The following is a 12,506-nucleotide window of genomic DNA, read 5'->3' as shown; positions in this document are numbered from 1 at the left end:
TACAGGCATGAGCCACTGCGCCCAGCAAAGCTGTTTCTTTCAGGAATAGTGAAGAATTGAAAGGCTTCTCATGTTATTTTAAGGCTGAGCATATAAACAGTGTCAGACAGTGAATATTCTTCCTGTCTAAAATGTCTAGCCTGATTTTCTCCACTAATCCGTGCCCATCTCTTCCTTTACTATTTAGCTCAATATTGAGCTTTTGTAAAAAGCTTTACTTAAAGGTAGTATAAATCATAATCACACAAATAATTTGTATTTTCCAAAAATTCATATTAGTAAGCTGCTTGGAGTAAGAATACATCTCCATAGAACACTATTACAAACAGCTAAGGTCCTGAGTAGGTTCTCGAATGCCTCATTTAACTTATAATGTACACAGTATTTAGTCTTAGAGTGTTTTCAAATCTAGTAGCAGACTAAGAAGAAAAAACATATGTTGCCCTATTGCTAGGATGGCTAACTATAGATCATGCATTCTCAATGCGGGCAGTACCTGTATTATCTCTCCCCCTAAAGAGAGGAGAAATTGGTTCTTGGGAGGACAAAAATAAATAAATAAATAAATGGTCTGTGGCCTTCAGCAAAGCTCAACCTTATCTGAAAAATGTATATTCTTTAGTACTGGATTCCCCCCATTAGGGAGAACTTAATTACTTGAATTAATTTAATAAAAATCAAATGTTATTAATTACATTTTATTTAAATTTAATTTTTCTCCTGAGGGGACAATAATGAAAAAAATGTTGAGAAACACTGTTCTAGACAAACCTTGAAAAAGGCAAAGTTTAGATTTAGTCTTTTCCCACCTTCCTTTTTGCAGCCCTCCCCTCCCCTGACTCCTCACCCAACTTGCCCTAAATCAAAACTACCTACCTGTGTTCACCCCTAGGGAAACTCTGACTTCCTTGATTCCCAGGATCTCCCTAGGCATTAGGAAAGTCACCCACTGACTAACCTGCCTGGAGGTATCTATACTTTTATAAGACGACAAAAGGACTTTCTATAAAGTAGATTTCATGCAGTGCAAATGGGGAAAAAAAACTGAAGATTATGCTGGAGATGGGGAAAAGTTCAATGTCTGTTTCTGAAGCCGTGACTCATTCAGAGTGAGCAGAACTAGCTACTAATTTGTCAACGAGAACATTTCTCATCTATTCACATAGAATTACCTTAGTCAACTATTCCTCTTAAAGGTCCTTTATAACAAAAGCAGTTTTTCATTTTAATTTTCAAAAATCATTTGAGTTAGTTCTGGCCTAACTTAGAGCTCAAGGTAATGTTCCTGCCAAATAGTATATATGCAGCTAAGGGAAAATGTCACCATGCACAGCTTCTATTTGTCTATGAGAAAACTGGGATAGTTTTCTCATAGACACTCACTAAACATTCAAGGTATCCATCAGTATACTCCCTACCTAATATTTCACAATTTGTGAACTCTTTCTATGCAACAGACACTCTAAGACAATAGGACTTTCTTGCTATCCCCAAAAATACAGACCACACAGAGGGCAGGATAAACTTGACCTGATTCTTAAGGGAGGAAGGTAAAGGAAATCAGAGAATAGCCACATTTCCACCTTATCTTTGATAAGCTCCTTGGTTATGTGAAGTTAGGCTGAAACTAGTGTGAAGGGGCTGGGAACCCCATCCTACCTGGCACAGACCAGGCAGCCTATTTACTAAAAATAATACCAACAAAGTATAAGTGCTATATCCCAAGCTATTAAATCTTATTTGTTTTACGGTGTTTAACATTAGAATTTAACAGTTTACTTCTGTCATTATGACTATGAGATATGTGATTCCTCCTCCATAATCCTTAAATCAGTAGTAGATACAAATCCTGAAAAATATTAAATTTTCTAAATAAAGCATTATCTAAATCAACCTTCCAGATGTAATCAGAAGAAAGTGTAAGAATTAAAGTTCTCATTACAAAAGCTTTGCGCATCAGGCATTTTATACTAGGAATGCCCAAAATCTAAAGCAGAGACAAATTACATTAATATGGTTGAAAACAAGGGTCCTATACATATTCTTGAAGAGAGGGAATCTATCCTGCAGTAGATTATAAAAATTTAAGAGCATCCTGCTCCTTCTTTCCCACACACCAAAATATAATCAATCAATCAATCAATTAATCCAAACAGAGTCTGGGACTACGTTATAATGAAAATCAGTCTGGGAATATCTGAAAAGTATGAGACTATCAGTGTTACAGCCTAGGGAAGGTGGGGCTTCATTAGAACATACATGTAGATGAACAAACAGCTCCTGGCTGCCTGCAAGCATTTATAATTTATTCATTTAACATTCAGCAAGAGTAAAATTGTCCAAGATAACATACTTTCCGTATAAAAAAAATCAACACCTGTCCTCAAAGATATATGAGTATGGCTATGGAGGATACAAAGAATAACACAGGTTGCTCTTCCTGAAGGCAGATCATTTAATTAAGGACGAAAAAATGCAGAGCTTACTTGATGCAAAACGTTAACAACACAAAAACATAAATTAGGAGGTACTGCAAGGTAGCATATGACCAAATGCCAAATGAGAAGTAGTCTGGCTGCCAGGGGCTGGGGTTCTCTGGGAAAGCTTCAGAGGAAGTAGCATGGGAACTGAGTCTTTCATTATACTACAATGATTATAGGATCTCCAGATGAAGAGATGGGAATATCCGAAGGCGCGGAGATGGTAATTAACAGGACATGAAAGGAAAGAATTAAGAATCAAAACTTCAAGACAGAAAGTAAAACAAAGGAGAGAAGCCTCTTAGATACAAAAATTATTCTCACTGAAGAATAACTGAGAAGGAATGAGAAAAAAAGTTCAGAAGCATTGTAGCTAAAACAGAAAATGACAAATGTGGACAGGAATTGCAAAGATTTAGACACCACTTAAAAGGTAAGGATAACTGAAGAAGTGGAAAATTACGGCTGTTTCTCAAGAGAGGAAAAGGCAGCCAGTGGACTGTACTCAACACTATTTCAAGACCCACTATCTCAGTCAGCAATAACTAATTATACAGTCAGGATCTCCTGAATCATAAAATGATGCAATTCCCTAATAAGGGGCATGGTGGAGATAATGGCAGGGACAATATGACACAGAGCAATCTCACGATCACTAGCTGTGATTCCTTGAGCGAGACACTAAACTTACCTGAAGTGTTTTTTTTTGTTTTGTTTTGTTTTTAAGAAAGTCTCGCTCTGTCGCCAGACTGCAGTGCAGTAGTACGATCTCGGCTTACCGCAACCTCCACCTCCCAGGTTCAAGCGATCCTCCTGCCTCAGCCTCCCGAGCAGCTGGGACTACAGGTGCACGCAACCATGCCCAGCTAATTGCTGTATTTTTAGTAGAGACAGGGTTTCACCATGAGGTCATGAGGTCTTGATCTCTTGACCTCATGATCCGTCTGTCTGGGTCTCCCAAAGTGCTGGGATTACAGGTGTGAGCGACTGTGCCCAGCTACTTCCCTGAGTTGTAATATCCTCTTCTATTAATAAAAGGTCTGGGCTGGGCACGGTGGCTCATGCCAGTAACCCCAACACTTTGGGAGACTGAGACAGGTGGATCACCTGAGGTTGGGAGTTCAAGACCAGCTTGATCAACATGGAGAAACCCCGTGTCTACTAAAATTACAAAAAATTAGCCAGGTGTGGTGGCGCATGCCTGTAATCCCAGCTACTCGGGAGGCTGGGGTATGAGAATCGTTTGAACCAGGAGGTGGAGGCTGCAGTAAGCTGAGATCACGCTATTGAACTCCAGCCTGGGTGACAGAGCAACACTCTGTCTCCAAAAAAACGAGAGCGAGAAATGAAGAGAAATACTATGTACATGATTTAGAAAATTCAACATAGTAAAGCTATCAATTCTCCCTAAATTGATATAAACATTTAATGTAATTCCTCTCAAAATCCCAGCAAAATTATTTGTAAATATAGATAAGATGATTCTAAAACTTACACAAAAAGGCACAGAACTAGAGTACCTAAAAATCTGGGGGAGAGGGGAATCAAGTGGGAGAAATCAGTCTACCTTATTTCAGATGTACACAGCTACAGGAATCAAGACTGTGTGCTAATGGAGAACCCAGAAACAGACTGAAATAGACCCACACAAATATGCTCAACTGACTTTTGACAAAAGTGCATCAACAATTCAGTAACTGAAAGCGAGTCTATTCAACAAACGGTGCTGGAGCAACTGGACATCCATAGGCCAAAAAATGGCCCTCAACTTAAGTCTGACACCTAACAGAAAAATTAACTCAAAATGGGTCATAACATAAATATGAAATATAAACTATAAAACTTTTAGGAAAAAAATACGAGAAAATCTTCGGGATCTAAGGTTAGGCAAAGAGTTCTTAAACTTGACACCAAAAGCACAGTCCATAAAAGGAAAAAATGACAAATTTCAACAACATTTAAAAATTTTGCTTTGCAAAATACCCTATTAGAAGATGAAAAGATAAACTACAGACTGAGAGAAAACATTTGCAGATGACATATCTGAGAAAGGACTGGAATTTAGTATGCCTGAAAAACTTTAAACCCAACAGAAAAAAAAAAATCTAACTAGAAAATAGGCAACATGTTGGGAGGCTGAGATGGGACGATCACTTGAGCCCAGGAGTTTGAGACCAGCCAGGGCAACATGGTCACACCTCTGCCTCTACAAAAAATACAAAAATTAGCCGGGTGTGGTGGTGCACACCTATAGTCCTAGCTACTTGGGGTGGCTGAGGCAGGAGGATCGCTTGAGCCCAGGAGGTCGAGGCTGAGGTTGAAGTGAGCCATGTTGGCACCACAGCACTCTAGCCTGGGTGACAATGTGAGAAATGCAAGTTAAAATCACCATGAGGTGTCACCATACACCTATAAGAATGGCTAAATTAAAAATAGGGACAACACCAAATGCTGGTGAGGATGTGCAGAAACTGGACCTCTCCTACTCTTCTGGTGGGGATGGAAAATAATACAGCCATTCTGAGAAAGTTTGGCAGTTTCTTATAAAACTAAGCATGCAATTACCATATGACCCAACAATTGTATTTCTGGGCATCTATCCCAGAGAACTGAAGACTTATGCTTACATTATGAGTTACTGTACATGAATGTTTATAGCAGCTTTATTCCCAAGAGCCAAAAACTGAAAACAACCTAGATGTCCTTCAAACTGTGGCACAATCATACCATGGAATACGACGTCAGCAAACTACAGATACATGCAACAACCTGGATGAATCTCCAGAACTTTGCTGAGTAAAAAAAAATCCAACCTCAAAAGGTTACTAACTGGGTGATTCCATTATATAAGTCTTGGAATGACAAAACTATAGGAATAAAAACGAATCACTGATTGTCTGGGGTTAAGGAGGAGGCAGGGCAGGAAAGAAGTGAGTGTGGTTATAAAAAGGCACTATGGGATCCTCTTGGTCCTGGGAACATCCTTTATCTTCACCGTAGCAATCAATGACAATATCTTGGTTGTGATATCATACTATGGGTTTGCCAGATATTACTGTGGAAAGCTGGGTAAAGGGTTCTCTCTATACTGCATTATTTCTTACAACTGCATACGAATCTACAATTAATGCAAAATAAAGTTTAATTCGAAAATAAGTTAGTCTCAAAGCAAATTAAGTACAATTAAAAAGAAATCTAACATCAGCTAAATGAAGTGCTCTCTTCTGCTCAAGCGTGTCTGGATACGTACTCTACGAATCAAAGAGTTTATAAAACACATTTTCCTCACCAGGACCCCTCAATTCTCCCTCACTCACACATGCACACAAACACAGCAACTGAGACAAGGGGGTCCAAACAGAAAATTTGAGATTTTTTAAAATACGCGATAGAATGAAAAGAGACCTGGGCTGAATCGGGGAGAAAAATCTTTGTCCAGGTTCTATAAAACAAACCAACGGTGTCACTTTGGACGGATCCTCTAATCTCTCAGCCTACAATCTGAACTCTTTCTACAATTTAAACTTCTCATGTAGGAGGCTGCTTAGGAGAGTAGTTCTCAAACTTTTTGGTCTCCAGCCTCCAAAGGGCTTTTGTTTACATAGATTAAAACCACTAATGTTTACTATCAGAAATTAAAAGGGAGAATTTGTTTTTAAGAATACACAGACCGGAGCTTGCAGTGAGCTGAGATCCAGCCACTGCACTCCAGCCTGGGCGACAGAGCGAGACTCCATCTCAAAAAAAAAAAAAAAAAAAAAGAATACACAGACATCGGCCCTCCAAACGGTGGTATCATTCCATATCATGTAGCCTTTGGAAAACTCGATGTACAGGTCCTTGGTACTATTACGAAAATAGTTGTAACGACACTTTGAAAACCGCTGGCTTACTAGCAAGCGAAATAAATATACAAAAGTAACTGGAAAGGTTCAAAACAATGAACAAACGCGTTCTTTTAGAGTACAAAAGAGTCAAGGCGGGAAAAAAAAAGGTTCGGAGGAAAACTTGGACGACCACACCATTGGGTAAAACGCGAAAGCTTTTGAAAAGCCAGGGAAGCCGGGCTTTCTCCCGGGGGCAGGGAGGCTGGGAAGTGCTCACGGCTGTAAAAGATGACCGCTATTCAACCAGTCCGCACAGCGCCCTCAACACCGTTACAGCCATGAGAGACCCACAATCACCGCTGTGGGTTTAACTTTTGGCAAAGACCGGGAAGTCGTTCAAGAAGAACTCCCCCACCGTCCCGACGCTGGCACCGCGCCCCGTGCCCCGCGAGCCGGGGTCCGGCCGCGCCCAGGCTCCGCAGAGGCTCCTGTCCCGCCCCAGGCGCCCGGCCGCCGCGGAAGCCGCGAAGGACTGGGCGGGCGGGGCCCAAGGGGGCGCGGGTCACAATCCCGGGCCGGACCAGGGGGCCGGCGGGCCGGGGTCGGGGTCCGGGAAGTCCCGCGGGGGCCGAGGAGCTCGGGGCTGGGACCCCGGCGTCGGCGGCACTCACCAGGTGCCGCGCCACCTCTGAGGAGGCCATGGTCGCGGGGAGGGGCGCGGTGAAGCGGCTGTATCAGCCCGGCCCCGAGCGGCTGGTCCCGACAACGGCGGCGGGAAGGCGGGAGCGCTGCAGTAACGGGCGGGGCGCGAGGCGAAGCGGCTCCGCCACAGGGAAGGGACAGGGGCGGGGCCGAGCTGGAGGCCTCCGGGGACGGTGGACGGGGGGCGGGGTCGGGGCGGACGCCCGGTGGTGCGCGCTGAGCGTTTTGAGTTCGCCAAACGAGCCCCTCGCGGGAGCTGCCCTCGACGACTGAGGACTGAGTGTCAGTGTTGGGGCGGGCTGAAGGAGAGCCGGGACTCCAGGAAGAGGGCGCGAAGAATGCAGGCGGGAACTGCGGAACAGTGATTGCGGCCCACGCGAGGCCGGAAGTGGGCGGGCCCTGAGGCAAGGCCGCCCTAGGTGGGTGTGGCTGATATAGCGGGGAGCGGAAGTGGGCGTGGCCTGTTGTCGTGGGCGCGGGGCGGGGATGCGGGGGGCGTGTCCCCCCGGGCGCGGCCCAGTGAGGCGGTGGCCGAGTTCTCCGGCCTGTGACGCCTAGGCTGGCAGCCCGCTGAGCCCGCCAGACTCCGCAGTCGTCGGGAGACGGCCGCTGGGAGCCCGCCGCGATGGGACCGCGCTGAGCCGCCCGCTGGCGGGGGAGCAGCGCGGTCTAGGATGGAGGGGTCGGCAGAGTGGGGCCCCGAGGCAGTGCTGGGCCCCGAGGCGGTGCTGCGCTTCCTGGCGGAGCGCGGGGGCCGGGCCCTGCATGCCGAGCTGGTGCAGCACTTCAGGGGCGCACTGGGCGGCGAACCCGAGCAGCGCGCCCGCGCCCGCGCGCACTTCAAGGAGCTGGTGAACGCCGTGGCCACGGTGCGCGTCGATCCCGCCGACGGCGCCAAGTACGTGCACCTCAAGAAGAGGTTCTGTGAGGGGCCGTCCGAGCCCTCCGGGGACCCGCCGCGAATCCAGGTGACCGCCGAGCCCGAGGCCCCCGACTGCCCGGCCGGGCCCGAGGTGCGCGATCGGCTCCCCGACGCAGCGGCCCCGGAGGCGCTCCCTGGACAGGGCCGCGAGCTGGGCGAGGGAGAGCCCCACGCCGCCGCTCACGGGCCGCCCCTGAGCGCCGGGGCTCGCAGGAAGAACTCGCGGCGCGAAGTGCAGCCCCTGCCCCGGACTCCGGCCCCGGGACCCAGTGAGGACCTGGAACCCCCGCCCCATGGCTGCGAGGAGGCGGACAGGAGCAGCTCCCTTGGGGGGGTCACCGCACAGAGGCCGGCCCGCCAGAACTTCCGCGACCTGGTGATGGGCAGTTCCCCGCAGCTGAAGAGGAGCGTGTGTCCCGGGGGCAGCAGCCCGGGCAGCTCCTCCGGGGGAGGACGCGGCAGAGGCGGTGGCGACTCAGACAGCGCATCGGTGGCCTCGTCGTCCGCGGAGGAGGAGAGCAGCGGCGGAGGCTCCGTGACGCTAGACCCCCTGGAGCACGCCTGGATGCTCTCTGCCTCCGATGGCAAGTGGGACAGCCTGGAGGGCTTGCTCACCTGCGAGCCCGGCCTGCTGGTCAAGCGGGACTTCATTACCGGCTTCACTTGCCTGCATTGGGCCGCCAAGCACGGAAGGCAGGAGCTTCTGGCCATGCTAGTCAACTTCGCCAACAAACACCAGCTGCCGGTGAACATCAACGCCAGGACGAGCGGGGGTTACACCGCCCTGCACTTGGCAGCCATGCACGGGCACGTGGAGGTCGTGAAGCTGCTGGTGGGGGCCTACGACGCCGATGTGGACATCAGGGACTACAGTGGGAAAAAGGCCTCCCAGTACCTGAGTCAGAGCATCGCTGAGGAGATCAAGAACCTGGTGGGAGCCCTGGACGAGGGTGACGGGGAAAGCGCCGCGGGTAGCAGCGGTGGGCGCTGGAGGCTTTCAAAGGTGCTTCCCTCGCATCTCATCACCTACAAACTCTCGCACGTCCTAGATGATGGAGGAGACCATCACTACCATCACCATCACCAACATCACCACTTGGCTGAGGGGTGGGTCGGAGGCAAAGCCAAGGATCCAGGGCGCAAAGCTTCAGGCAGCTCTAGTGGACGTATAAAACCCAGACTCAACAAAATCCGCTTCAGAACCCAGATTGTCCACACCACACCCTCTTTCAGGGATCCAGAACAGCCACTGGAGGGTGGCGGGGAGGAGGAAGTGGAGGAGGAACGGTCTGTTAAAGGCCACTCGTCCTCCTTCAAATTGAGACCAAAGTCCAATGTATTTGGGTAAAAATTGTTTCTTTTAGAAAATGCTAAGGGTTATTTGTCTTAGGAAATTGAATATTAGGTGTTATAAGGAAATGAGACCAGAAGGACAAGCTAAATTATGCATTCTTACTTGAGGGACTGGAATGGATGGGGCGGAGTTCCCTTCAGGTTAGCCTTCTGGGGAAAGTGGATTTCTTTTAAGAGATTCATCATACCTTGACCTGTGCCTCTTTTCTGCCCTCCACTTCCCTGCCCTGGAGCCCGTTTCTGGAGACTAGAAATGTATCTAAATTGGGGGAACAGAATGAATGAATGAGAGTTCCTTTGCTTTAACCATTCCTGGATGTCTGCAAAGTAAGGAATAGTGCACTTTTTATGTATCTGATTTTATAAGGGGTTACTCTTTCAAGAGCAACAAAAAAATGCAAATTGTAATGAAACTGGTAGTATTTCTGAGTGTGAAAACGACAGGCTGCCCCATTTTTTACCAATTGCATTTGTATTTTAAGGTACTACTGAAGGTCAGATCAAAGTGGAAATGCAAAAATACTAATTAGGTAATAATGTGAATAAATGGGAATCCTCTTGGTATTTTATGTGTATTGTAAGTAGCAGTTAAATTATTTTTGTAAAAGCAATTTCAGTTTTAATCACTGAACAAAAGAAACAGGCAACATTCACTTCTGTAGTATGGTTTCCAGCCATCTCTAACACCACTATTAAGGTACACCAGTGTTAAGGTACATTAATAACTACACAAAATTTTATTTAAAGAGGGCACTTAGCAGCCTATGATAGTTTTAAATAAAATGTTGCCTCTCCTTCGGATTCTCACTAACTTGTGTTACTATTCTAAAAGTTTGCATTTGCTGGGGTGTTTATTCTGAGGATCATATAACCATTGTTCTACTTGGCATAACCCTGTTTAATGGTGCTTAGAGCTGAATTACCTACAGAAACTGTTTCTGGTTTAAATAATTAGCACAAATTGGCTCATGAGCCCATGTTTCTGTGGAGTAATTATTAAACCAACGTAATGATCCTCACGTAAGGTACACTTTTTATTTTACTACATTGGTAGTCTCTATGACTTGTAGCAATGTTTTATAAATGTTTAAAATGCTAAACTTAATTTTCCAACCTTTTCTTGACAATTAGATACCTATCCTGTAGTTACTGAAAATCTGGGTAGTAAATCTACCCAGTTAAAATGGCACTTTATAAAAGGGAATAGAGAAGAGATGGGACTATTTCTATATTTAAATGCTGCTGGCTATTAAATTCCTTTGTATATAAATGAAAAATACCATTCATTAAAATTAAGGACTTAAGTGTGGTTCTTAATTACATTTCATTCATTTATATTAGAGTAAATGGCTTCATAATTACTTTAAAATTTAACCCACAAGCATATGAAATCTGTTTGTCATAAAATTGGAAACAGTTTTTGAGAGGGACTAATTTAAACAAGTCCTTCTCCTTTAGTCTTTTGGGTCATGTAATTGCTGAAACCTAAGTACCTACAGACTACAGGATAAGGAAGTTCACAGCCTGCAGGGTGAATGAACCCACGTGTGAACTGCACAAAGCAATTCATAGAAAATGCACAGAAATTTGTAACACTTTTGTCACGTCTGTCTCTAGATGCTCATTGAATTTGTTTAAAGATGGATGAAAGGCTGGGCATAGTGGCTCACACCTGTGATCCCAGCATTTTGGAAGGCCGAGGTAGGTGGATCACTTGAGGCCAGGAGTTTGAAACCAGCCTGGCCAACATGGTAAAAATGTGTCTCTTCTAAAAATACAAAAATTAGCTGGGTGTGGTGGTGCGTTCCTATAGTCCTAGCTACTTAGGAGGCTGAGGCATGAGAATCACTTAAACCTGAGAGGCGAAGGTTGCAGTGAGCCAAGATCATGCCACTGCACTCCAGCCTGGGCAGCGGAGACTCTGTCTCAAAAAAAAAAAGAAAAAAGATGAATGAAAATATGAAATATCTAAACTATTATCCATTCGTTTGCCTTTTGTTGTGGGATTTTAGATATGAACTGTGTAAATTTGAGAAGCACTTATGCATACACGTGGGTGAAAAACCAATCTAATTTTGTATAAATAAAAATAGGCTCCTGGAAGGTGAGAAGTAGTCATTTGTGCTAAATCTATACATATTGCTTGTATCTAGTGTGGAATAAGCTATGACGTCCCATTGAGGAATCTTAAATTTCATAGACATGTAAAGCTGAAATAACTCTAAAGAGTAGATGTTTCAGAACCATCAGAAGGTTCTGGTGAACAGTCAGTATTATCTCTTAAATGTATATGTTGGTCACTAATTGCACAAAATCTATAATTTGCTAGGGCTTTAGAGATTGAGTCAATATGTCATTTACCGTGGTTTTCCCCCAAAGGCTTTAACTTTTCTGATAAAATAATATTTTAAATTTTCAAAAACCCATTCCTGAGGGGAACTACTAGCATTCCTTTTCATGATGTGCTTGTTTGTGCAGTAAGTAGCATTTTTGGCTACTTAACTCTACATTCCTCTTATTTTTCAGTTTCCAGTCAAGATTATAAAAAGCCAGATTATAATTTGATATTCATAGAGTTGCGCCTACCTTTAATGGAAAAATGTATGTCAGATACTTAGATGTTTATTGACATGAGACCATGTGGTTAAAAAACCCAAGTATGTCCATGTGTTTCTTATAAGGTACACTTGAAACTAGTGAGTATTTGTCACATTTCACTTTCATGGTATGTAAAATGCAGTTTGCATATATAACTTGAATATCTGGTACTAGTTTTTTCATGCCTGAAATCTTGGAGTCTAGGTTGCCTTGTCTCTCCTTTTTTTAAATAAGTGAAATTTGGGAGATTGTAAAATCTGTAAAGTTTGTTTTGTCAAAATAAAATGTTCACAGTAGAATTTTTCTCTGAATTGTTTAAGTTTCTGTCGTCCTTTAGACTTTTTACATATACTGTGTTTTACAGTTCACAAAATGCTTTTTGAAGTTTCAGTTTATTTGACCCTTTTCCTATCCCTTAAGATTATGGGCCATATGTTCTTGACTTACAGGTAAGAAAATAAAGGTTAATGGTTGTTCAGGGTCACACAGTAAAAAGCTGTTAGTAAGATCTTAAGAGTCAGTGCTTTCCCACAACGTTACCTTTTCTGCATGTTGAATTGCCACATTTTTAGCAAAACAGCTGTAGTTTGGCACCAGTGATGGAGAGAAGGTAATACCTCTACC

The 12,506-nt window shown here is 44.7% G+C and overlaps 2 protein-coding genes across 13 annotated transcripts in view; one reads left to right on the top strand and one right to left on the bottom strand.

Annotated features, from left to right (window-relative positions):
- Nucleotides 1–7,442, bottom strand: part of SEPT10 (septin 10) — a 69,950-nt gene extending 62,508 nt beyond the window's left edge. For 10 of the 12 annotated variants that reach the window (XM_025353634.1, XM_025353631.1, XM_025353636.1 and 7 more), the window contains exon 1: nucleotides 6,979–7,400. Coding sequence is in view for 7 of the 12 variants with exons in the window: in XM_025353631.1 (XP_025209416.1) it covers nucleotides 6,979–7,008 (30 nt within the window). In the remaining 5 variants the exon portion in view is untranslated. Of the gene's footprint in view, nucleotides 1–6,584; nucleotides 6,832–6,978 lie in introns of those variants that run through there. The other 2 variants (XM_025353630.1, XM_025353632.1) reach the window with 2 other exon arrangements.
- Nucleotides 7,443–7,510: 68 nt separating this feature from the next.
- SOWAHC (sosondowah ankyrin repeat domain family member C) lies at nucleotides 7,511–12,193 on the top strand. The gene has a single exon (XM_025353643.1). It carries the CDS (start codon nucleotides 7,684–7,686, stop codon nucleotides 9,277–9,279), a length of 1,596 nt encoding a protein of 531 aa, XP_025209428.1. The 5' UTR covers nucleotides 7,511–7,683; the 3' UTR covers nucleotides 9,280–12,193.
- Nucleotides 12,194–12,506: the final 313 nt, after the last annotated feature.

The sequence above is a fragment of the Theropithecus gelada genome, chromosome 13 (genome assembly GCF_003255815.1).
Source record: "Theropithecus gelada isolate Dixy chromosome 13, Tgel_1.0, whole genome shotgun sequence".
Taxonomy (NCBI): domain Eukaryota; kingdom Metazoa; phylum Chordata; class Mammalia; order Primates; family Cercopithecidae; genus Theropithecus; species Theropithecus gelada.
This window is presented reverse-complemented; position numbering and strand designations above follow the sequence as displayed.